The sequence below is a fragment of the Rhinopithecus bieti genome, unplaced genomic scaffold (genome assembly GCF_001698545.2).
Source record: "Rhinopithecus bieti isolate Rb0 unplaced genomic scaffold, ASM169854v2 scaffold_4996, whole genome shotgun sequence".
NCBI lineage: Eukaryota > Metazoa > Chordata > Mammalia > Primates > Cercopithecidae > Rhinopithecus > Rhinopithecus bieti.
Window position 1 is genome coordinate 82,613 of NW_016804550.1, and position 27,719 is coordinate 110,331.

The 27,719-nt window shown below is 36.9% G+C and overlaps 1 protein-coding gene across 1 annotated transcript in view; it reads right to left on the bottom strand.

Moving 5' to 3' along the window:
• The window catches only part of PHKA1 (phosphorylase kinase regulatory subunit alpha 1), a gene marked incomplete at its 5' end in the record, with an annotated part of 47,505 nt that extends 20,896 nt beyond the window's left edge, over window positions 1–26,609 (bottom strand). Inside the window, 12 exons of the mRNA XM_017869143.1 lie at window positions 1,304–1,342; window positions 1,471–1,586; window positions 2,431–2,532; window positions 4,589–4,718; window positions 4,859–4,937; window positions 8,966–9,045; window positions 10,362–10,518; window positions 18,255–18,394; window positions 18,736–18,827; window positions 20,237–20,413; window positions 22,629–22,795; window positions 26,531–26,609. Of these exons, the coding sequence (XP_017724632.1) occupies window positions 1,304–1,342; window positions 1,471–1,586; window positions 2,431–2,532; window positions 4,589–4,718; window positions 4,859–4,937; window positions 8,966–9,045; window positions 10,362–10,518; window positions 18,255–18,394; window positions 18,736–18,827; window positions 20,237–20,413; window positions 22,629–22,795; window positions 26,531–26,609 (1,358 nt within the window). The remainder of the gene's footprint in view (window positions 1–1,303; window positions 1,343–1,470; window positions 1,587–2,430; window positions 2,533–4,588; window positions 4,719–4,858; window positions 4,938–8,965; window positions 9,046–10,361; window positions 10,519–18,254; window positions 18,395–18,735; window positions 18,828–20,236; window positions 20,414–22,628; window positions 22,796–26,530) is intronic.
• Between the last annotated feature and the right edge of the window lie 1,110 nt (window positions 26,610–27,719).

Here is a 27,719-nt window from a genome sequence, read left to right on the forward strand (position 1 = left end):
TAAGGTGGTGTCATGCCTTAGTCCCAGCCATTCTGGAAACTGAGGTAGAAGGAGTGCATGAATCCAGGATTTTGTGCCTGTGAATAGCCACTGCACTCCAGCCTGGACAACACAGTGAGACCCCAGTGCTAAAAAAAACTTTAAAAAAAGAAACAAAAACTAAAAATAAAACTTCAAACTTCCATTTCACCTCTCCTCTTCTGGAGGTGTTTCTATACTGCAAGCTATCATAATTCTATTCTGAAAATAGGAGTAGTAGTTTTAAGTAGTTTTAAGCTTTTCATAAAATGTGCTTCTAGGAGAGGCCAAATCAGTAATTTCTCAACTTGGAGATCTTGAAACCACATGACTTCCTAGAGTTTTAAAAATAAGCTATGGAAGCTTCTGTTAACTATTTCCTTGTATAATGCAACCACTCTCTATACTCACCTGCAGGAAAAATTAAGAGACTACAACATGGTATTTAGTGACTCCCACTATCTCCCAGACTGATTTAGATGTTCCTCCCTCTACGTGTCCACAACACCTTTTGTATATCTTGTTAAAGAAAAAATTATTCAATGATACTTGTTAAAGCACGGTAAGGAAGACTTTATTCAGGACCATTGTTAATAGGTACAGAACCATTGCAACGAGATCTTGCAGTAAGGGAGAAAGATTGGGCTCCCCTCTGAATACAACATAAGCAAGTGGGAATTTATAGCCAAGGGGTGGAAAATTACTAAGAGAGAAACATCAGAGGGTAGGGAGGATTCTGGCTAAACCATTCTAACAGGATTTTTGCTGAAGACAGGCCAGGGTGACTGGACATCACCTGAGGGTGGTAGAAGATGGGCAGCCTGATCAGATATCAAGGATGATAAGATATCGAGGATAGGGGTTTCTGGCTAAACTGACTTAGCAGGGTTCTCTTGCTAAAGCTGGATTTTACAAGAAAGTGCACAAATGGGCCTAGGAAAAGGTTCAGAAGCCAACCTAAACTCTGGCCAAGCAAAAACTCTTTGCTTGAAGTCTACGTCTTGTTTTATAAAGAAAATTAATTCCAAAATTACATCAGTCCTAATAATAGAAACACAGGGTTTCAAGTTCTTGTTATCAGATGCAAGTTACTTTCCTTCTAAAAGTAGCAAATTACTTTGGTCCAGAAAAAAGAAAGCTGTCTGCAAAATGACTGTTATAAAGGCAATTCAAACAATCTACTCCAAGACTTGTTATCTTATTTGTAAAAAGGCCATGAGCTCATGCATGTTATATAGAACTAAAGGTAAGTTAAACCATGTTAAATGATCCCTAGTTGTTTCACCTGACTCTCAGCTGAGATTGACAGTCTACGAAATTCCACCTGAAAAATAAATGGCTCAAATTAAACTCAGAATGTGAAACAAAATAAATGACCCAACAAAGTCTGATTCCAAAGGAATGTTCTTAAACGTGGCAATATCCCAGCTAATCTCCCAAGTAGTATCTTACCTGCTTTATCTCACTTTTTAACTGCATGATCCCAGTTCGTTCTGTTTTGGTTGCTCCAACAGCACCAATCTCGTGGATAGAAATAGCAGGACTGACATTTGAATCAGTGGGACGAACTACATAGTATGAGAGATTACAGAGAAAGAGAGAGGATAATAAGGTTCAATTTCTTCCCCATCACATTTAAAAAAAAAAACTTTCATATATATCCTTATTTTAACTTAATTTAAAACGATAACCTTGCTATTTGAAATGTGGTCCACGGACCAGCAGCATCAGTACCACCTAGAAGCTTGTTAGTAGAATCTCAGGTCCCACCCCAGATCTACTGAATCAAAATGTGCATTTTAGCAAGATCCCCGCTTGAAACACACTGCTTTTAACCTTCTTTTACCACTCTAAGGTCTGACATCCATCCATCTGACCGTATATATCTACTTACCCTAACCCTGAAAGTTGAGCATGAGAGATGACCGCTTTTCATTGGCTCTGCTGCTTTAGGTATGCAATGCCAAATCCAACCAAAACCACAAATGCAGATGGACTATTAATTTGTAAGTTTAAACTTGAAGGGTTACATTAGAAGTACCGCAAGCAGCTACACATATAATACAATACTGTAAGAGCTACTGGATTATTGCCAATTAGAATATAAGAAAGTTTCAGATGATATGGGTTGCTAGTTGTCCTAAAGTGGAGACTTAAGATAATGTGAGGGAATGCATTAAACAGTTAAAAATGAAACATGATAATAATCAATCCACTTAGTTGATATATCATTTAAGGAAAAATATAGTGGTTTCCAAATCTTGCTCCAGAAGACAGCTTGGTTTCTGTTTTATATATTGGAGTTTATTTATTTGGGGCAAAAGGTTCCTGTGATGAAGGAAAAACATTTTAAAACCAATGAGACACTTAAACCAAACAGTATGAAACGAAAATGCAGTTATTCAATCTCACCGCTTCGTTCCACTCCAAATTCCTTGCCGCTGAGAATGTGATGCAGGAGATTCTTCATGGCCGAAGGACTGAGATTCATCAGGCCCTCCGTGGCTTCCTCAGCTAGTCAGCAGAAATGTTAGAACAGAAGAACTTCTAATTTGCCTGCCATGCCCTCTCTATATTTTCTCTATTTCTTTTCTTGCTTAGAATTTCTGAGTCACTTGATTGGAAGAACAGAATTACAAAATAAATTGCTAGCACCCTTCTGCTTAGGTATTCTTACTTCCACAGATTCTTAATTATTTAAGGACTGACTATCCAGTTTGTGGATTAGCGAGGTAACTGATTTTTTCTTCGCCCTGCTTCCACACCATTAGGATACTTAGTAAAATCTTTATTTGAAGGTGGGAAGAATGAAGGAACAACAATGGAACTGGAGGTCATTCAGAGAAAGGCAATGAATGTATATATGCAGATAGGCTAAAATAATTTAAACTTCTCAGCCTGGAAATAATAGAGACTTAAGAGATATAGATTTGAATTCATGAAATTATGAATATAAGAGGATAACCTGAACATGTTAATCAACCTCATACATTTATTAAAAGTTGACTACGTGCAGGTCATCATTTTAAGTAACATTAGTACAAGCAGGTATGTGACATGATACCTAATCTTGAGAGTCTGACTATCTCTTTGGGAGTGATGGAACATGTAAACATGATAAACAATAAAACATTGCATATTCTATGTGCCAAATGAGAGGTATAGACAATAACTGCCTTTGAAATCAATGGAGACATCACTCTCCAAGGACTGGAACTGACAAAATTAGTGGGAAGTACTGTGGGAGGAGAAGATAAAGGCCAGACTGTTGAGGGTATTAAATATCAGACCCAGGGATCTTGACTTTATCCTATAAGGAATAAAGAGCCATGGTTTTCATGAATCCACAGGAAAACAAGAAATATAACAGGCAATTAAGGAAAAGTGAATATTCAGGGGCTTATCCCTTATTAAGGTTTATTATTGAGCAAGCACACCCTCTCGCAAAACATCCCTTGATACCACAACTAGAGAATACTATATAATGTTTATCTATAACAATGTACTGAACTGGAAATCATTTGCAATCGGGTGGACTCAGACTCAAATTCCACCATTTACTAGCTATGTTACTTTGGGGATGTTAGGTAACCTTGAGTTTCAGTTTCTTTACTGGTAAAAGTGACACAATACTACCTTCTTCTCCAGAGGATTCTTGTAAGGATTAAATGATACAATATATGTAAACTTAAAGCAAAAAGCACAGTCTCTGGCATATGGTAGGTATAAAATAACTGCTAGCTCTCTTCTGTCAAAGGGTTACTTAAATATAAATTATCTCATGTGTTTGAGTTAGGTTTGACTCAAACTGATAAATTTAGCTACTTGTTAACAGCTTGATTACAAGCCTTTTGGGGGAAATTTAACAGAAAGAATGGCTAAAATTGAGTTTTACAACTTTGATTTTATTTTTCTGTACCTCCCTATCTGTATTATTTTGCAATTCTTGTTGAAGTCAAACAAATACTAATGGAATAAGGAGTCATGCCATAGGGGTCCATTTTTCCCTTTCACACTTTATACCATTTTGCCCTACAGCTTTTACAGGCCCCAACTATTCTTCTAACTAAAACTTTTATCTTGCCAAATACACCTATAGTTAATTTCAAAGAGAGTCTTGTCAGATAGATGTTAATGACAACGTCATCTTCCTTTATTCAATCATGACGGTGACTAGACAGAACACTGACACCATGATCCACTGATGTAGTGACTCATTCTTGGTGTACAGATGCTCCACTGCCTAAATCTGAACCCAACCCAGTCTGTCACACTCAAGTACTCTCCAGAGTTAGAGAAATGAAGTTAGCAAAGAGTGTTAAGTTAAGAAGGATTTGGAGTGAAGAGCCCCCAGGAGATAGCATTCTGAATCTGCAGAACTGATACACAAATGTGTCATCATATCAGCTCCTTGACTTGCATAAATAGTAACTAACAGGGTTACAAGGTTGCCAATATCCAGCTTGAGCTATGGATAAAAATGTTTTAGCTTTCTTTCTTTCTTGATTCCGAACTCTATAAACCTACATCAAAAGTGAATTCTACCTAAAACAGTTACTGAATTAAGTACCTGAGCATCGAAGGGAGTGGGCCAGTTCTGTTGCCATAACTTGTATGATCAGACCAATTCGAAGTCGAAACATTTCAGCAAAGAGGCCAGGCTGGGTTCGAATATACATAGCTAGATATACCATTATTTCCTGCACACAGAGTAGATATAGACAAAAATAATGGCCCAGGTCTCACAACGCCTATTTTGTTGTCTTTGGAAATTGCTAGATCAATTGAAAACAAACTTTAAAATATCAATCACCAGATTAGCCTTTACAATTCTTCTCACCTGTGTAAGGATTGAAATGCTCATATCCCCTTCACTGGCTTCATCTATCAGCTGAGTGAGCACCTCACAGGGCAGAGGTCTGAGGAAGAAGACAGTGAAGAAAGACAATATTCTACAACCACTTAATCTTAAATATGCTGAAAAAATGAAGCAGCTTTATCCAAGTCCACATCACTGCCTCAACATTTCATCATGACCAATAGCATTCTGATTCTTTCAAACTTCAGAACTCTTTCATTGCCTCCTGAAACCACTCTGGCCCACATCAACTTAGAGGAGCTCTGCTCTCCTCTCTCTAAACCTGGATTCTCTTCCTCCTTCAAAATTTATTTAAAACTCACACCATGATGTCCTTCTAGACTAGTCTTTCATAGTTAGCTTTGAACATTTGACAAGTAACTATTAGGGCTACAAAGTACTAAATTAACTTTAAGCTGTGCTTTTTTTGGTAATACACAATATTTCTACATATTTACGGGTTACATGTGATGTTTTGTTACATACATAGGATGTGTAATGATCAAGTCAGGGTACTTACGGTATCCATCACCTTGAGCATTTACCATTTCTTTTAGCTGGGAACATTTCAAGTCCTCTCTTCTAGTTATTTTGAAATATACAATACATTGTTGTTAACAATAGTCACCCTACTCTGCTACTGAACATTAGAATGTATTCCTTCTTTAACCAACATCTCTTCAGCATCCCACCCCCACAATGGAATACTAGCTGTGCCTTTTTGAAACCATTTTATTATTTTACAATCACAGTTGATAGAGTTGTTTGATTTTCTATAGTTTCAACTCACATACGAGCGTGCGCACACACACCCACACACACAGGTATACACCCATCCTCCCACACTTCTGATTCTCCTGCTGACACAAAGTACTCTGGGGCATGAACCATGCCATCTTCTTTGGATTGCCTACAGTGTCACAAAACTGATACAAAAAAGATTATTTTTCCAGAAGCAAGATTTTATGGGTTGAATTGTATCCTCTCCTCAAATTCTTTTCTTTAAATTTTTTTAATTTTTAATTTTTGTGGGTATATAGTAGGTGTATATATTTCTGGGGTGCATGAGATATTTTGATACAGGCGTTTGGCATATAATAATCAAATCAGGGTAAATGGGGTATCTGTCTCATCAAGCATTTATCTTTTGTGTTACAAACAATCCAATTACACTCTTGCAGTTATTTTTAAATGCACAATTAAATTATTTTGACCATAGTCTCCCTATTGTGCTATCAAATACGAGATCTTATTCATTCTCTCCAACTACTTTTTGTACCCATTAACCATCCCCACCCCCAACCCATAACCCCTGCTACCCTTCCCAGTCTTTTGGTAACCATCATTCTACTTTCTATCTCCATGAGTTCAATTGTTTTGATTTTTAGTTCCCACAAATCAGTGAGAACATGTGAACTTTGTCTTTCTGTGTCTGGCTTATTTCACTTAACAAAATGACCTCCAGTTCCATCCATGTTGTTACGAATGACAGGATCTCATTCTTTTTTGTGTCTGAATAGTACTTCCTTTTGTATATGTACCATATTTTCTTGATCTATTCATCTACTGATGGACACTTAGGTTGCTTCCAAATCTTGGCTATTGTGAATACTGATGAAATAAATGCAGGAGTGCAGATATCTCATCAATGTACTGATTTCCTTTCTTTTGGGTATATACCTAGCAGTGGGATTGCTGGATCGTATGGCAGCTCTATTTTTAGCTTTTTCTCAGGAACCTCCAAACTGTTCACCATAGTAGTTGTACTAATTTACATTCCTACCAACAATACACGAGGGTTCCCTTTTCTCCACATCCTTGCCAGCATTTGTTATTGCCTGCCTTTTGGATAAAAGCAATTTTAACTGGGGTGAGATGATACTTCATTGTAGTTTTGATTTGCATTTTTCTGATGATCAATGATGTTGAGCACCTTTTCATATGCCTGTTTGCCATTTGTATGTCTTCTTTTGAGAAATGTCTATTCAGACTATTTGCCCATTTTTAAAGCAGACTATTAGATTTCTTTTCCTATAGAATTGTTTGAGCTCCTTATACATTCTGGTTATTAATCCCTTATCAGATGGGTAGTTGGCAAATATTTTCTCCAATTTCACCTTTCCAATTTGCTTTAAATGCCGAATGACTGACTGTAGAATGGTTGATGCTGAGTTCTTTGGCAGTTTTTCGTGTAGTTGTGAGAGGATCAGCTTCAACGATAGCTCTCAATTGGTCATTGTCAACTTTCGACGGCTGGCCAGTATGCTCCTCATCTTCAAGGCTCTCGTTTCCTTTGCAAAACTTCTTCAAACACCACTGCACTGTACGTTTGTTAGCAGTTCCTGGGCCAAATGCCAGGCCTATAATCGGGGACCTCAAGAACCTGTTTTGTGCTCTACCCCACTGTGGCCAACCTGGTACCTAAGCTGCAAGACAAAGTCCCCTTTACTCTTCCCTCTCCTTTTCTTGAGCAGAAGGAGTCTCTCCATATACCCACCACAGCTGGGCATGTTTGGTCACACCTGGAACCAGAATGTCTCAGAGTCTCACTCAAGGCCCATGGCCATGTACTACCTCGTCACTCTGCTGATTGTTCAGGGCCCAAGGGCTCTTTAGTCAGCATGTGATAAATCCTGCCAAAACTGGGTCCTTCCCTTCAAAGTAGCAGGTTCCCTTCTGATGCAAGGTGTGTGTCAAAATGTCATCCAGGAGCTAGGGCCTGGAATGGGAGTCTGATGCCTCTGCCTGGTGCCCTATCCTACTGTGGCTGAGCTGGTATCCAACTTGCAAGATAAAGTCCTCTTTACTATTTCCTCTCCTCTCAAGTGGAAGGAAGGATTCTCTCCCAGAGTTGCACTATCTGGAGTTGGAAGAGGGGCGGCACAAGCACTCCTTTGCCCACCCTAGCTGATATCTCACTAGGTCGCATGTACCCCAAGTCCATTGATTTAGAGTCCAGCACAACACAAGGATTTGCCCAGGAAGTGCAGTCCTCATGACCTAGACTGCTTTTTGAGTCTATTTAGTACCCAGAGCACTTTAAGCCCGTGGTGGTGAAGTTTGCTGGAACTTATGTTTCTCTGAGCTTGAACTGGAACTCAAGGGTAACAGAAATCATGGACATAAACCAGGAAGGAAGTAGTATGCAGACATCAGCAAAAGTATCCCTTCTGCAGCCAATGTAGTGAAAAAATATGTAAATAAAAAACATGCTGTAGATAGAGTTTAACCAGGAAAAAATGAGGGAGAAATATTTACAAAAGTTTTTTTTTACTACTTTGGCTACAGAAGTAGAACTGACAAGCAGGGGGGAATACCCTTTTAAAATTACTCGCTAGCAGAAAACAGATTCTTCAGATCATTTATGAATGAAATTAGAATCTCTCTAAAATATTTCTTGGAGATACATACTCTTTGTAAGATTTAAATTTTGGCACTGGTGTGATATGAAATTAAACACATTTACTGCAGATGAATTTTACTGGCATGGCCAGTGGCAAAAGGAAGACTCATGTATAAAGATTCAATTTTCCATCCCAGCCCCATCACTTGACTCACATCTCCCTCCAGGCCAAGCCTATCTTAGGGTACTCTTTCCAATTGGAGGCTGTGGCAGACCTCAGACAGTGGCACTCTGATTACAGGGTTCCTGGAAGGGTGCTACCTCACATTACTCTGTAAGTAGCCATTTTTCCTCTTTGACTATGACCTCCATCCCCTTTATTCTTCTTGAGCAGCATGGAGTTTCATGGTCAGCCCTGGCTCTAGCCACTTTCTTTCACCTCCTCTTTCCAGAGTATGGGTGACATTTTGTGGTTGCTAACTCAAGGTACCCTGTTTGTTTTGTTTTTTGAATGGCAGGTATGGAAAATCCAATAAGTAAAAAGAGTTTGAGTACTACTCTCTGTGAGTTTTCTCCTTCATTTACTCTTGCCCTATCATTACCAACATTCTTCCACCAAGTGTCTCTGATAGAGGTGAACATATGTAGGACATTATCATCCACTGACAGATTAGGGCAAGGGAATTCTAAGTCCACACCACTCCTTAAAGGCTCAGAGAAGTCTGATCAAACCCAGCCATACTCACGCAGAGATAGTCTTTTCTCGAGGTTCTGGAGGAAGTCCCACTGTCAAATGTTTCTGGTGGGAGAGAAGGTCTGTGCAGGCCTAACAAGAGAGCATAATATTATCATTTCTGTAACACCTCAGGTTTCCACAGCATTTCTCTTTTCAGCTTAGAAACCTTTGCTCCTCCTTAACATAATGACACACCGAACTCTCTTCCTCAGAAAATACCATGAAGATCAGAAAAGAAGGATTTCTAGGAAGAAACAATGAGGTCTTTTCATCTATCTCCTAGAAGGCAGGAACTTTTTTGTTTGGTTGGTTTATGGATTTTTTTTCTTTCTTTTTAAAAAATTTGTTTAAATGTTTAAGCTTTCAATTTTTATGGATAAATAAGTTATATATATTTATGGAGTACATGTGATAGTTTCATACAAGCATACAACATGTAACGATCAAACCTGGGTAATTGAGACATCCATCACCCCAAATATTTATCATTTCTTTTGATGGCAAGATTCCAAATCTACTCTTCTAGTTATTTTGAGATTTACAACAAATTATTGTTAACTATAGTCACCCTATTGTGACACTAAACACTAGATCTTATTCCTTCAATCTAATTGTATTTTCGTGCCCATTAAGCAACCTTTCTTTGTCCCCCACTCCCGACTACCCTTCCCAGCTTCTAGTATCAATCATTCTACTCTCTACCTCTATGAGATCAACTTTTTAAGCTCGCACATATGAGTGAGAACATGTGGTATTTGTCTTTCTGTGCCTGGGTTATTTCACCTAACATAATGCCCTCCAGTTCCATTCATGTTACTATAAATGACAGGGTTTCACTCTTTTTAATGCAGAATAATATCCAATTGTGTATACCACATTTTCTTCATCTATTCATTTTCTGATGGACATCTAGGTTTATTCCATACCTTTGCTATTGGGAATAGTGCCACAGTAAACATGGGAATTGTAGATTATCTCTCGCATATACTGATTTCCTTTCTTTTTCATATATACCCAGCAGTTAGACTGCTGGATCCCATGATAGTTCTACTTTTAGTTTTTTGATGAACCTCCATACTGTTTTCCGTAAGTGGCTATACAAAGTTCCATTCCCACTAATGGTGTATGGACGTTTCCCTTTCTAGGAGGTAGGAACCTAGTGTAAATTCATTCTTAAGATACAGAATTCTTAATATCATTATAAAGATGTTATGGTTTATAACATTTTATAAATCTACAATTCTTACTTGTCATTCACAAACAAAAAGAATTGAATATCATATTTTATGTGGAAAAGACATCTCAAATAGTTAGAGGCTATGGTTGTTTTAAAAAACAATTATAGAAATCAATTTTTAAAAAGCACTCTTATTTAGATTTGGTATAAATTCAAGAATTTATAGTACCTCATCAAGTGCTTCCACTTTCTTCCTTAAGATCCCAGAAATGTATCGGATCAGGCCCCAGTGACGAATTTCTCCCACTTTGCCATACAGCTCGGTAAGAAGCTCTCTGACTGTAGCACTCCCTTCATTATACAATTCAGTGTTCCAGTCAGGTCCTCTAGAATTTTAAAGACGGGACTACATCAGTTATAAGTAAAGCCTCTGGCAATCATTTTTTCTTTCAGTGTTATAATGAATATGCCTGTTTTGGATAAGTCTCTCTCACTACGAAATCAATGCAATTTACTAAGAATTCTTATAAAACTATGATTAACAGTCAGCCCTGAAAGCCAGTACCTAGACAAGAATTAAGTCTTAGTTTCAGCTGTGCTTTTGACAAAATGCATTCTTTTACCCTATTCATGGGCTTCACTATAGTTGAAATTAAAGACAAAGATTTAACAAAAGAATTATTTCAAAAACCACTGTAAGGCAAGTCATATGACAAATTACAAATGAGGAAAAAATGTTTGCAATTCATGGGATAATTTCCCTTACATACAAAGAACTCCAACATGTAGATTAAAAAAATTAACAAAAGAAAATCTGGCAAAACAAATATTGCTGGCAAAACAAATACATGGCTTTTAAAGACAGGAAAAGATGCTCAACCTCACTCATAGAGAAACTTTAACTTAGCACTATGCCAAGATAACATTTTTAACCTATCAGATTGTCAAAAGCCCCTAAATTTGATAACACTGTTTTGTGAGGCTTTGAGAAAACAGGCACCATCAATATGCTGCTGATCAGAATAAAATTGGACATTTCCTCTGGAGAGATATTTGTAAATATGTATCAATACTGAAAATATTTAAAAACAGCCTGGCAATTCCTAACATGGTTAAATACAGAATTATCATAGAATCCAGCATTTCCACTAGTAGTTATACAGCCAATAGAAATAAAAACTTATGTCCACATTAACTTGTACATGAATGTTTCTACCAGCATTATTCATAATAGCCAAAAAGTAGAAAGAACCCAAATGTCCATCATCTGATGAATGGATAAACAAAGTGTTATATTTATATAGGATATAATATCTGGAAATAAAAGAATGAAGTACTGATACATGTTACAACACAGATGAACCTTGAAAATATTATGTTAAATGAAAGAAGCCTGTCATAAAGGACCACATATTGCAAGACTCAATTTACATAAAATGTCCCAAGCAAACAAATCTATACAGACAGAATGTAGATTAGTGGCTGCCTAGGGCTGGGGGGATGGAGGGATTGAGGGTTGACGGATAAAGGAAGTGGGGTTTCTTTTTGGGGTAATGAAAATGTTCTAAAATGAATAGTGGTGAAGAATGCACAACAATGTGAATACATTAAAAACCATTTAATTGTACAGTTAAAAAATACCTATTTTTTGATCTATCAATTCAAGTTCTGGTTTACTTGCAGGATAAATTTCACACATGTGAAATGCTATATGCTATGAGGCTATTTGCTATAGCATTTTTGTGATTGTGAATTCTGGCAACAATTCAAATGTTCATCAATAAGAGACTGGCTAAGTAAATTATGATATATTCAAATAATGGAATGGCACACAATTATTAAGAAAATATGAAGTAGATCTAGACAGTGGTATTATAATTTCAACAATAGCTGCAACAATTTCCTATCTAACCTACTCTTCTTACAATGTGACTCTCACACTCCTCCCATGAAGAGATGGTTTCTGTGTTCCCTTCCCTTGAACCCAGGCATGCTTGTGATTAAGGCAAAAGTGACTTACATAATTTCTGAGGCTAGGCTATACAAAGTAATAGAGCTCCCAGCTGGGACACTTACTAGTAGAACCTAGTCATCATGCTGTGAAGATGTGGGGAGACATATGAGGAGGTCATCTGCGGTATACCAGTTGTAGGTAACCTCAGCTGAGGTTCTAGCCAACAGCCAGTACCAACCCCTAGACATATGAGTGAGCAAGCATTGTGAAGATTCCAACCCTAGACATTGTTGACCAAAACTAAATGAGAGATCTCAGGTGAGAACTGCCTGGCTGAACACAGGCAAGTCCCAGAACTGTGAAAGATAATTTAAAAAATTTAAAATTTTTGTTATTTTAAGCTACTGAGTTTCAGAGTGATTTGTTATGAAGCAACAGATAATTGGAATATATATGTAGTGATCATCAAGATATACAGTTTTAGTGAAAGAAAGCAAGGTACAGAGCTGTGCGTATACTATGCTACCTTTTGGATAAATAGGGGTAAAAGTATCCACATATATGTCTGTGTTTACCTACGTAACCATAAATGTCCATGGGAGGATACACACACACACACACACACACACAACAATGACTGCCCATGAGAAGGGGAACTGGGTATCTGGGGGAACAGAGATGGGAGAAAGACATTTTACTCTTTCACTGTATATCCTTTTGTACTTAAAAATTTTTGAACCATGGGAATGAATATATCTATTCAATATATTAAATTAAAAAAGCAAAATNCTTGAGCCACCGCGCCCGGCCTTACATAGTCTTAAAGTACATCTCTACAAGATACTTTTTTAATTTCAAAAGGTGACATAATAACTTTACGGTGTAGGTATATGGAAGAATCTACCTTAACCAAATGATCAAACCAAATGATCAAAGTTTATAGTATCAGCAATGGGACTAATCAACACTATGATATGACACATGGAAAAGAACTTGGCATTATGTTAGTAATGTATAATCTGAATTTAATCATGAGGAAATATCACATAAACTGAAATTGAGGGACATTCTGCAAAATAACTGGTTTGTATTTTCACAAAATGTTAATAACATGAAAAATGAAGACTCAGGAACTGTTCCAGATAAATGGAGACTCAAGACACATGAGAACTCAATACAATGCATGATTTTAGATGTTCTTTTGCTATAAAGACACTATTGGGCTATATGACAAATCTTAACAGTATCTGTAGATAGTTAATAGTATTGGTTTAATGTTAAACAATTTCCTGACATTGGCAATTATACTGTGCTTATGTAGGAGAGTTCCTAATTTTTCAGAAATAAACACTGAATTATTTAGGGTTAGATGGGGATCATGTCTGCCACTTATTCTCAAATGGTTCAGAAAAAAAATAATACATGTGTGTGTGATTGAGTATAGATGATGATATCTCTTTCACATTGGTGAAAGAGAGAGAGATTAAAAGCTCGTGGAAACATCTGATGAATCTGGATGAGGGCTATCCAGAATTTTTATTGTACTATCCTCACAACTTTTCTCTAAGTCTGACATTGTCAAATTTTAAAGATATGAAAAAAGTGCTATGAGATCTCAGAATCAGTGGAAGATTATTTTTACTATTAGAGATTGGAGAAAGTTTCATGTGGGTGACAGATGACCTAGGCCTTGACAGAGAGATATGCAAGAAGTAGAAATGGAGTGTGGTTAAGGGGAGTATTCTAGGCAGAGGAAAAAATAAGAATCAAGGTATGAAGGTAGACATGTAGAGGCTGTGTTTTGGGTACGATAAATAGACTGTTTTGGTGACAGCATTCACATTGTAAGGGAAGAGCAATGGTAAATAAAGGTTGAAAGTCAAATCATAGAGGATTTAGATTTGGCCAATGATTCCCTATGGTAGTGCTGATGCTGTAGCAAGAGGCAGGGGATGAGGAGGAATTGAAGATAATGACACAATTTCAAGTCTGGGTTACTTGAAGGAATGATGATAACAAAAATAGAGTCAGGAAAGACAATAGCAGTAGGTTTGTGGTAAAGACAGTTAATTTGATTTTAGACATGTTCAATAGGAAGATAAATATTTGAAAATAAATTCTACTCCAAATAAGACTATGTCACAACCTACTATAATAAAAATGTCGAAGATCAAAGACAAAGAGAGAATCCTGAAAGCAGTGAGAAAAAAAGAAGCAAATAACATACAAGAGAATCTTTTTTGCTTTTTATACTTTATGTTCTAGGGTACATGTGCTCAACGTGCAGGTTTGTTACATATGTATACATGTGCCACGTTGGTGTGCTGCACCCATTAACTCGTCATTTACATTAGGTATATCTCCTAATGCTATCCCTCCCCACTCCCCCCACCCCACAACAGGCCCCAGTGTGTGATGACAAGGGAATCTTAATAAGCCTAACAGCAGACTTCTCAGCAGAAACCTTATAGGTCAGGAGACAGTGAGATGAGGTATTCAACATGCTGAAGGGAAAAAACTGCCAGCCAAGAATACTTCAGAAATGAAGAAGATATAGACTTTTCCAGACAAACAAAAGCTGAGGAAATACATAACCATCAGACCTGTTTTACAAGAAATGCTAAAGGGAGTTCTTCAAGATGAAAGAAAAAGACATTAATGAGTAATATGAAAACATCTGAAAATATATGTCATTGAGTACATAGTCATATGAATACTCTATTAATCTAATGATGGTGTGTAAATTACTTACATCTTTAGTATGAAGGTTAAAAGACAAAACTATTAAAACAGTAACTACAATAATTTGTTAAGGGATATGCAATATAAAAATTGTAAATTGTGACATCAAAAACTCAAAATGTTGGGAGTGGAGTTAAAGAGTTTTCTTCTTCTCTTTTATTGTAATCATAGTTAAATTGTTAAGACTTTTGTAAGCCTCATGGTAAGCACAATGCAAAACATATAATAGATATGGTAAAATAAAAGCAAAAAATCAAAACAATTATGAAGGATAATCACTTAGCCATAAAGACAGATAGTAAGAAAGAAATAAAAAAGGAAGGAAGGAAGGAAGGAAGGAAGGAAAGAGGGAAGGGAAGAAGGCACTCTACAAAACAACAGGAAACACAATAATTACATGGCAGCTAGTAAGCCTTACTACCAGCTTTTTTTCTGGTACATCTATTCCCACATTTAAAGTGGTACGTATGTCTTTTAATAAAATCAAATAGAATAATACCTTTAATGTGAATGATATTTATCCCGGATTAAAAGGTCAGTAAGCCTCGTTAATGAATAAAAAAGAGCAAAGCAAATTCCATTCTACTGATGCTGGCTCTGTAGAAGAGACCGTCGCTCCAGTCGGTGCAGGACACACATGGGCTAGAAAGTGGCAGTGCCGATGCGAACAAAGCACTAATTCCTATGCCAATGGAAAGCCAAGAAGACAAACTGAGTAACTTTCTACTTGGGTAAGAAGGTCTTTCGCGCTAGCCCAAGGGGTTGCCTATGGCCTTCTCATCCTTTGTAGACTGCCGAGGCGATTCGTGGGGAGAGGTGAGGACAGAGAGGATGCTTGAGGCAATATGTTGTTGACCAGCCTGCTTGGCGCAGTATCGGCCACGAGCTCAACCATACACAGCACTTGTTTGCTAATATATAAATAAAAAAATAATTGAAGGAAAATTAGCCGGGCATGGTGGCATGCACCTGTGGTCCCAGCTACTCAGGAAACTGAAGTGGGAGGATCACTTGAGCCCAGGAGTTTGAGCCTGCAGTGAGCCATGTTCATGGCACTACACTCCAGCCTGGCTGACAGAGCAAGATTGTCTTAAAAAAATAGACTTCAAGTAAAAAACTAAAAAGTGATATAGAAGGTCACTATATAATGATAAGGGGGGTCGGTTAAGCAAGAGGATTTAACTATTGTAAATGTATATGCACCCAACATTGGAGCACCTAAGTATATAAAGCAAATATTAACATACCTAAAGGGAGAGATAGACCACAATACAATAGTAGTAGGGGCCTTCAACAGCCCATTTTCAGTAATGGACAGATCACATAGACGGAAAATCAACAAACATTGGATTTAAACTGTACACTAGACCAAATGGACCTAATTGATATTTACAGAACATTCCATCCAAAAGCTACAGAATACACATTATTCTCAACTTTACATGGAACATTCTGCAGGGTAGATTATATATACTAGGCCACAAACAAGTATTAACGAATTGAAGAAGATCAAAATCATATCAAGTATCTTTTCTGATCACAATGATATAAAATTAGAAATCAATAACAGGAGAAACCACAGAAGCTTTACAAATACAAGGAAATTAAACATGCTCCTAAACAACCAAGGGGTCACTGAACAAATTAAGAGGGAAATTACAAAATTTTCTTTAGGCAAATGAAAAGGAAATGCAACATACCAAAAGATATGGGATACAGAAAATGCTATTCTAAGAGATATGTTTATAGCAATGAATGCATATATCAAACAGTATAAAGATCTCAAATAAACAACATAATGTTACACCTAAAGGAACTAGAAAACAAGAACAAACTAAACCCAAAATTAGTAAAAGGAAAGAAACAATAAATACCAGAGTGGAAATAAATAAAATAGAGACTAAAAAAGCAATACAAATGATTAACAAAATGAGGAGCTGGTTTTTTTTGAAAAGACAAACAAAATCAACAAAGCTTTGGCTAGACAAAGAAAAAAAGAAAGAACATCCAAATAAATAAAATGAGAGATGAAAAGGAGATATATAGCCTGGGCAACACAGTAAGACCTCATTTCTATATATAATTAAAAAAACATTTAGCCGGGCATGGTGGCACACACCTGTGGTACCAGCTACTCAGGAGGCTGAGGTGGGAGGATCACTTGAGACTGGGCAGTGAAGGCTGTAGTGAGCCATGATCACACCACTGCACTTCAGCCTGGGCAACAGAGCAAGACCTCGCCTCAAAATTAAAAAAAGAAGATGAGATATAACTGATACCACAGAAATACAAAGAATTGTTAGAAACTGTTATGAACAATTATATGCCAGCAAGTAGGAAAACCTAGAAGAAATGGATACATTTGTGAACACATACAATCTACCAAGATTGAAGTATGAAGAAACAGAAAATCTGAATAGATCAATAACAAAGGAGATTGAATCAGTAATAAAAAGTCTTCCCTCAGAGGGAAGCCCAGGACCAGATGGTTTCACTGCTGAACTGTACCAAATGTTTAGAGAACTAATACTAATTATTTTCAAACTATTCCAAAAAATAAAAAATAAAAAGAAAGGAAAAGGGGAGAGTTCTTCCAAACTCATTTTATAAGGCCAGCATTACCCTGATACCAAAACCAAACAAGGATACAACAAAAAAAGAAAGCTAAAAGCCAGTGAGAATGTTCATCCTGTAATGATTATAAAACCCCCAATTTAGTCTCCTTTCCTTGGGCTCTCAAGCTTTTTTGGGAGCAAGCTGGGAACCTTCTTTGCTCTTCCCAGAAAGCCTCATTATGTGAGTAATAAATATTCCACATCTTCTTGGTATGTGTACGTCACCACCTATCTCAAAATCCAAACCAAGTTTAGGGGAAGAAAGTCCATCCTGCTTCTTCATGGTGAGTAGAACATGGAAAAGGAGACAGAACAGATTATTTTTGTGTGGGCCTGTGGGGTCCAGGAGAGAGGAGTTCAATTTGGACATACTGAGTTTGTACTAATACAAAGTACCTAGCAGGATGCCTGACACATAGCAAACAAAATGTTAGTTTCTTTTCCTATAAACCTCTATATTCTTACATTTCTTGAGTTAAAACTTATCTGTACATTTGACCAAATAATGGAGGCTTAAAAATAGCCTAATGACAATAATACTTATCAGTTATTGATCACCCACCATGTACCAGGCATTGTATTAGAGACTTCATAGATATCATATCTTAATCTTTACAATAACTCTATGAGGTATATATAATTCAAATTCTATAAATGAGGACAACTGAGGGTTTGAAGTCACATGATGTGTACGTTGTTAAACTATATTCAAATCCAGATCGGCAAAACTCCAGAAGCTGTGCTCTATTTATTATGCTGTAATTCATCTGATTATGAACATTAAACTAAATTGATGATATCCACCACTTACTTCATAGTATACAGCATATAGAGGATATCAGCTTGTTCCTGTAAGCTTGAGGTCTCCTTCAACTGTAAAACCAGTGCTTTAAAGTCCACCTCCCCAGACTGGTTTCTAGGAAGATGTATTTCTACACGAACAGAGGGAACCTTTAGTTTGAGAAATGATGAAAAGAAATTAAGTTCATAAGTGCTCAACTTAAATAATGTCCTAGAATGAGTCATCTTTTCACCTCTAAACCTTTTCCAAAGGAATTCTTTAAATATTAATGAAAGGCAAAGCAAAAACAATGAAACCTTCCAGATGTATAATACAGCAATCTAGTTTTCCTAAAGTCTGACCAGACAAACTTGCCCAATGTAAAAGTTCACCAGGATAGCATTTTGCGTACCACTAGTTACTAACAAGAACCATAATGACTAGTTCTATTATTTCCCATAAAGATGGCAGTTTTCAAAAGCCGATAGAAATACCTCGTGCACAAATTTACCTGGTTCTCCTGTCGGGAATGAGATGAATCAAGTAAATTGAATGAAGGCCGGGAAGCCTGAAATAACTTCATAGGAAGATACATGTGAACATCTGCAAAAGTATGACATTTGTGGGAAATATTAGATAATTAGGAGACTAACAGAAATGCACAATTGACTCCAACAATTAAGTCACATGTGAGTCAATTCTTTATAGAACAAGAATGAGAAATTTCTTCTTTCTTGGTAATATCAAAGAAAACAAATATGAATACCAGATAATTTAAATCATGTGCAATTAATAAGTATATTTTGAATTGAATTTCTAGAATTATAGCACTAGCTGGACATGTAAGAGATTAAATTTACTAATGTAATTAATCCACAATGGTGCATTCACTGATACTTTGATGGAATACGACATATAATAGAAAGAACTCAGTTGCATTTTATATTTTCCGAACTTTTCTAGGTGAATATCTGGCTGTTAGTGGTTAAATTTCCCTAAGAATACATGAATGGATAATCCTATCTAGGGAATAAAAAAAATGTAGTTGAGATATTCCTAAGATTGTTTACTTATAGTTCATTGTTGAAATACTTACCATCACCTCTAAGGAAAGATTTGTAATTTTCACCACTTTACAGATACAGAAAGAGAGATACAGAGCTCAAATAACTGTTCAAGCAAGTAAGTAGCAGAGCTGGGAATTAAGCTCAAGTTTTCTGGTTCACAATTGAGAAGTATAACTTAATACATTTCATCTCTTCATATAAGCCCTTTCTCAAGGAAGCATACTCAAAGGGTATGCTAAGCTTTTCCCTATTATAAATATTAAATGATTCCCAATGTTCATGTTTAATATCTTTGGTTAGTAATGGTCAATAAAGTTTCAGACAGCAAGAGCATGCATCTCAGTCATTCTCATCATCTGTAGAATGTTAACATTCAGGTCTTCTAGGTGTGGCCAAGGGAGCCCTTCTCTCCTGTCATATCCAGCTACTATCGAGACATTGAACACTCTTTGGAACCATGACTACTCCTGGCAATGTGTGGCAGAAGACACCCTCCACTGCAAATACAACTGAAGAAGGGTAGTGGCCATGGGGAGGAGAATGGCAAAGTTGTAAAGAATGAGTATTATATTTGACAAAACAGATCTACATTGCTGGAACAACAACAAAATTCCATAGAAGTAATTTTCCCAAAGGAAAAGCCCTTTCTACCATTTTTAACTTTAATGTTATAGTTGAATATGCTCCATGTCTCTTGTTCTGCCTCTTCTTACCATGTTACCAGTTAAACCAGACTACATAGCACTACCTGCAGCATAACTATACACAATTCACTAATTTTACAAATATTTGAGTGTCTAATGTGTTCTAGGTGCTGTCTGAGATGCTGGGGATAAAGCAGTGAACAAAACTTAAGTTCCTGCTTACATTGTAATCAATGCCCGCCCCCATCCTGGGCTTCACGTCATCCTGTGCCTCACTCTGGTGAGTCACAGCATTACTCACTCTGTACATGCAGTTCCTTGGCCTTGGTCACCAAGGACATTAAGTCGCAGGTTGTTTGCACAGCAGCTCGGAACCGATCTAGCCCTCCCTTCTGTGAGGTAGGGGCTAGTTTAGGATGGGGAGCAGTGTGCGCCAAAAGGTGATCTAAATAACGAGCAACTTCATCACCACAGCGAGCTGCAAGGTTAGTGGGGAAGGGGAAGAGAAAAGAATGAAAATATTTTAGTTACTTTATAATTTACCCCAGCAAAGAGAATGATTGGCTCCTGTGCTCACAACATAGCACCAGAAGTAGGTTGTTTTCAGCTCATGGAGGAAAAGCTTGTGATCATGATATAACCTCATCACTTTAAGAACCAGCGACCATGGCCATTTACCAGAACCCACCTCTTCTTCAACTTGCTGAGACAAGGTCAGGGTTCTTGAAAGCAGTATGAGCTTGTTTTATACTGGAGCAAGCATTTAACAATCTGTGTATTTGCGTGTGTGCATGTGATGGTAATGGTGACAAGGATGGAGGAGAAGCAGAACAGGGAGCTTCAAGAGGCACTAATGTGAGGGTACTTTTGTGAGGAAGGGCCAGGAAAGGGCAAAAATCTTCTTAGTCACCTCATTTGTTTATTCACCAAATATTGTTGGCTGCTGTGTACCAGGCAGTGTACTAGGTGCTGACATTTTAGTGGTGAAGAGGATGGATATGGTCCCTATCTTCTTGGACTCCCCTTCCCCCATATACCTTCTATAACATTATCTCTGAGTATGGGTAATGGAAAGAAAAACATACATATATCCTGCGGAAGCTTAATATTTCAGACTTTACATGAATATTCACAATGTTTATAGTTAGAAAGCACACTATTCAGATCAATACCAAAGTCTGCTATATCAGTCATGAGTCATCTGGTTTTTGATGATATTTACTGATCTCTCCAGGTGTCTTTCTGTGTTCTGATGTGACTAAGGCAAACTAGTAGAGCTCCAAGAATGGAGCTCATATTCAGTGACATCCTAATGACAAAGATTGTAACCTTGAATACAATCTAGAAACTTGAGTGGAGGATTATGAAGAATATGGAGAGAAGCTCTTTACCCACAGAAGGGCTGGCAAGCAATAAATACATTCATTTTGAGACCACTGACGAGTAAACCCAGAAGTAGGAAAGTGGCTCAGAATGCCATAATGTCAAATTCAGTAATACGTATCATTAGAAATATATATTTTAGTAATCCAATGGAATAAGTACTACAGATAAAAATCACAACTACCTATAGAATAGCAAACAATCTCAATATATGATCTTCTCATTTAATTTTCAAAGTATTTTATGCCAAGACATCATGACTTTGGTTGTTATTGATAACAGTAAATAGCCTTGTATTTAATGTACTTTTCCAACAAAGAAATTCAACTGTTTTAAATCTTACAAAAACAAATAGAGAATGAATGGAGTGGTGCTTAGTGAGTAAATATCAGGCCCAAAAAAGAAAATAGTCCTTCTGACTGCTAATGTGTTGCCCTATTGTATGAGATTGTGCTGGCTGACCTCACTGAGGACAGAAAATTTATTTTTTTTCTTTTCTCCAACATACCACTCTTAAGATAAAGAAATTGGCTGCCTTTAGTTACAGGCTAACAGTCAAATACCCAGACAATGAAAGCAGGCAAATCATGTTTTAGAGGGCTAGACAAGTAATTCTTTCTTAGTGGCCCTTCTTTGTATGAGATTCAAGCAACATAATGCCTGCTCTGCCTAAGTCAGTATTTTAACACTGTAGGGTAGTGTTGCTCAGTCACTTTCAATTCATGCTCCTGCAGTGCTTTCTCACTATATCACCTTTGTATTCCTAGAAGCCAGTTAGAGTTTGACTTAGTTGTATTTGCCTAGTTTGTACTACGAAAATAACAGGCATACTGAATAGCCTTTTTCAAACTGCACAGACCTCCCCACAGACTCTGATATGCTCCTCTAATATTATATAAAAGAACTCTAATTAAATTTCATATTTTATGCTTTTAATGTCAAAAAGCCCTACTGTATATGTATTATTTTCCTACTTCACACTTGATTAAACATCTCTCACTCACCACTGCTTCTTCCTATGTCAAAATCACCAGTCAATTCAAATGCCTGGGAGAGGAATCTTCCCCAATCTTAGTAAGGAACAGTCCAACTCCATACTCCACAATTACCACCGGAATATTAGACCAGAAACCAAAGGTAAGTAGAGGGAGGAAAAGTAAAGCCAAACAAAAGTAGAGATCTAGGTGTATTAAACAGGCATGAGGATAGAACACTGTGAGACTGCTGGCAGCGTAAATTATTAAGGATGGTGCTAAACAATATTTTGTAGTTTTGTCCAGCCAGGCCAGTGCTTTATGAAGCCTCCTTACCATGACTGGTTGAATCATAATCATTCATCCAGTTGGTAGATTCCAGGTAATCATAGTTGTCATCATAATCTTCACTGTACAGCTTACCCTCAGGTCCAGGGTCCATGAAGCTCAAGTGTGTGCAACAAGATGTTGTTAAAAACTCTGACAATTTACCTGTTTGAACCCTAAAAATTACAGGAGGATAGAAAACAGGAAATCAGGGGTGATCCTTTTAAACAACACAATCTTAGTGATAAAAGGACACCTAACATGTTTTGTTGGGGATTACTAATGTGCATACATTAATATAAATTTTGTAAAAAAAAAATTTTACAGCACTCCTAGGCATGGTATATATCTTAAATGGTTAGGGGACTGTATTAATAAAGGTTACAATTATGGATTAACAATCCATCAGCAGACCAGTTTTGCTCTCTTCTACTGCCATATATTACGTTGCTAACTATGCCAAATATCTGGTAAAAATTTGCATTGGCTACTGGAGAAGCCTGGAGAGAATGAAGATAAATCATCACAAACCCATCACATCATTAAAAAAAAATACCCAAAGGCCATTGGAACATAAAGGATGGTACTTGACAATTTTGTAAATTATAGTAGACTGTAAGCCATATTGTCTCCTACTTATGAAGACAATTACAAAACCCAAAAGCAAAGTCAGCATTACCAAATTTCTAAAGAGGCCAACTTGAAGGGGCTATCAGTGGCCACACCTTGGATAATTAAAATATTGAAATAATGACAGAAATGGATCACGGCATATTAAATAAAATAATAATCTATGAATCTGTGCTGATACTAAACTACAGAACAAAAGGGGGGAAGGGAAAGCTCTTTTTTAACATAAGAATTTCCACCAATAAATGTACCCAGAATGATAGAAATACAATTTAATAACTCCATTAGTAATAAGTGAATTCATGCAAGGATCAATGGAAGCTAATATGATTTGATCAAACACTGTTGGAGAGAGGATATGCAGAAACTTGGCAGATACCAGGTTCAACACCTTAAACAAGTGATCAAGGTTATCATCACCCAATAATGTCACAAACAAATCTCATGTGCCTCCTGATACGATGCACTGAAAGGGACTGTAGTAAATTCTTACAATTGTATGTTTCCCTGGCATCTATTTTGAATATAAGCTTAACTTTCTCATACCAGAAGCAGAGTTCAGTCATCTTTGACAGTTTCCAGTTCTACACCTCCCTCAGTTCCTCACTGTGGTCAGTCCACACATCTGCCTTACACAACTTCCTCTTGGTAACCACCTCCCTAAGGGACAGCTAAATATGATCTATTTGACTAGCCTTACTGATCCTTACATCCTACATGAACTATGCCAATATGCCACAGTGACCACCTCTCAAGTCACAGTGTGACCTCCAGGAAGTCATGCCTGCTTGCTTTAAACCCATCAATTAAAACTCCCCAAGGAATATCTGTTTGGATAATGCCCTGGACCTCAATAAAGGCACTGGCCCATGGGTCTCTCTTTTTCTGTCTCCACATACTCCCTGACATCAGTGTGTGTGGCCTCCAGGTATTCTGTGTACCCTACCTGCAGGACCTGTAAGTAATAAAATCTTTATTTCCATCTTGTGCCTCCTAACCATTGAAAAGGTGCTCTCCATCTTAAAGATCCTAATTTAAAACAAGGACCCAACATCACACAGGTAGTATTCCTGCCAAAAACATATAGCCTAAATCTAATCATGAGAAACAACCAGACAAATCCAAATTGTGAGATATTCTGCAAAATAACTGACCTGCATTCTTCAAAAATGTAATGAAAACTGTCATGAAAGATTGACAAAAGGCTGGAGAACCCTTCTAGATTAGAAGATACCAAAGAGATATAACAACTACGTGTTAACATGTGATCTTTGATTGGATCCTGGATTGGTGGGAAAACAGCATGATAAAACATTACTGGGATAATTGGGTAACTTTTTACTTTTCCTTCGACTTTATTTATTTCCAACTTTCATTTTAGGCTCAGGGGTACATGTGTAGATTTGTTACATGGGTAAATTGCATGTTACAGGGGTTTGGTGTACAATTACAAATTATTTCGTCACCCATAGTAAGCATAGTATCCAATAGGTAGGTTTGCAGTCCTCACCTACCTCTTGCCCTCCACCCTCAGGAAGGTCCTGGTGTCTATTGTTTCCTTCTTTGTGTCCATGTCTACTCAATGTTTAGTTCCCACTTATAAGTGAGAACATGTGGTATGTGGTATTTGGTTTTCTGTTCCTGCATTAATTTGCTTAGGATAATGGCCTCTATATGCATTCATGTTGCTGCAGAGGACATGATTTTGTTCTTTTTTATGGCAGTGTAGTATTCCATGGTGCATTACGTGCCACATTTCCTTTAACAAGTCCACCATAGATGGGCATCTAGGTTGATGCCCATCTTTGTCTTTGCTATTGTGTCTAGTGCTGTGATGAACATATGCACGTAAGTGTCTCTATAGTATAATGATTTATATTCTTTTGGATATATATCCAGTAATGGGATTGCTGGGTAGAATGGTAGTTCTATTTTAAGTTGTTTGAGAAATCTCGAAACTGTTTTCCACGGTCTCCCAGGTTGGAGTGCAGTGGTGCAATCCTGGCTCACTGCAACTTTCGCCTCCCAGGTTCAAGTGATTCTCATGTCTCAGCCTCCCGGTAGCTAGGATTACAGGTATGCACCAGCACGCCTGGCTAACTTTTATATTTTTTGTAGAGACAGGTTTTTGCCATGTTGGCCAGGCTGGTCTTGAACTCCTGGCTTCAAGTGATCTGCCCGCCTTGGCCTCCCAATCTAAGTGTGATGATTATATTACAGCTATATGTAAGAATGCACTTGTTCTTAGACAAAAAAAAAAACAAAAAACAAGTATTTAGGGTTGAAGAGTTATGATGTCTATGGCTAATTATTTTAGCAAAAAAGCATGTGTGTATATGTGTGTATATATATGTATATACATATACATAACACATAGTACATGTAGTATGTATGTGTGTGTATATGCATACATATGTATATGGGAGGACGTAGGGAGGAAGAGAGAAAGGAAGGGGGAAAGGCAGGAAGGGAGGGAAGGGAAGAAATAGAGAATGCACAGTGGGACAAAATGTTAATAACAGGTGAATCTTGAAAAACGGTATATGGGTGTTCAGCAGTATTCTGGCAAATTTCTGTAAGCTGGAAATTTTCAAAATAAAACTTAGGGGAAAAGAAAAGAAAAGCAGCTAGAATCAAATAATCTAATAGGCATTAGAAAACAAAACAAAACAGGTTTTCTGATCCTTTGAGATCTAGGCAAAGAACAAGGTAGGAAAAACTTCCAACCTTCCTCTACAACATTAAATTCCTTGATTCAGTCTATCAAACGTTAGCCCCTCTGAGTAGGATGGGATTATGTTATTGACGATACATTTAGTCCCCACTTACTCCTACAGGATATGTTCCAAAATCCCCCTTGTGGATTCCTTAAACTGCAGATAGTACTGAACTTTATATACACACACACACACACACACACACACACACACACACACACACACACACTATGTTTTTTCTTAAACATACATACCTATGATATAGTTTAATTTATAAATTAAGCATAGTAAGAGCTTAAAATAATGAAACAGAACAATTATAACAATATACTATATTAAAAGTTATATGAACGCAGTCTCTTTTTCTCTCTCAAAATATCCTATTGTACTGTACTCACCTATTGGCAAACTACAGGTTGACCATGGGTAACTGAAATATTGGAAAGTGAAACTGTAGATAAGGAGGGACTATCATACACAGAAAGGCACCACATGTATGCCATTACTGTACCCAGTCCCCTAATTTCATTTCATTTCACTAAGGAGTATATAGAGGTCACTTACCTTGCCCCACCAAAATAGCCATCTTGCATTTTTCGGAGTGCTGCCAGGATACTTGAATTCAAACTTGTTCCATCTTCATCTTGAAATGAACAGAATTTTAAAACAATCTTTGTGGTTTTAACTCTGAAGTAGGGGGAAATCTTGTAATTATTTCAAATCAACATTCTGGTGGTTACAGTACAAATGAGACACTCCTCATTGACCACCCTGATTTTAACAATTCATCTGAGAGCCAACAACACTGAAGAATGGACAAATGGTAAGGGATGACGACTGATAGACAGATTTCCTCAAAGGCATTATCTTATTTGTCAGAAGTACTTAGCACAGTGCCTGATGGCAGAACACTGAATGACTACTGAATGCTGATAATAACAGTAGCCACTACTTGTTGAATGTTATGTGCCAAGCACTGCGCTAAACATTTTATACACATTATCTCATATAAAAAACCTTGGCATATATGTCTGTGTATAGGCATAAAAATATCTAGAAAGCTAACAATTATCTGATTTTATGTGGAAGGAATCATACTACACATACTCTTTCATGACCTGCTTTCTAACTTAACCTTTGTAATAGCCAAAAATAATTCCTAGTAAATTTAGACTGTTTTATATTATAATCAACACTGTAATGAAGACCATTGTATCAACATCTTGATGCACTTATTCTATTATATCCTTAGGTTAAATTCTTACAAGTAGAACTATTAGGACAAATGAAACACTAAGTAATTTTACAGAGACTGCCAAATTACCCACCATAAGAGTTGTGACGATTATATTTCCATCAACAGTATAGAAAGTGACTTTTTCCTACACTTTTAATGGGCAATGATCTTTTAAATTTTTCTTAATCTGATAGGTAAAACAAGAAGATATTGCTTTAATTTTATTGCCAATAAGATTATGCATATTTTCATGTATTTACTAAAAATCTGTATTTCTTTTATGAATTGCCTGATCACGTCCTTTTCCCATTTTTCCATCACGTAGTTTATCTTTTTTCAGTTGACTTTCAAGAGTTCTTTGTTTTTTGGGTATATTACCCTTTTCATTCTTATATATATGACAAATACTTTATCTAGTTTATTATTTTTCTTTCAACCTCATCCACAGTGCTTTTGATATAAAAGATTTATTTTAATTTTCATGTTTTTAAATCTGACAGTATTTTATTTTTGTGT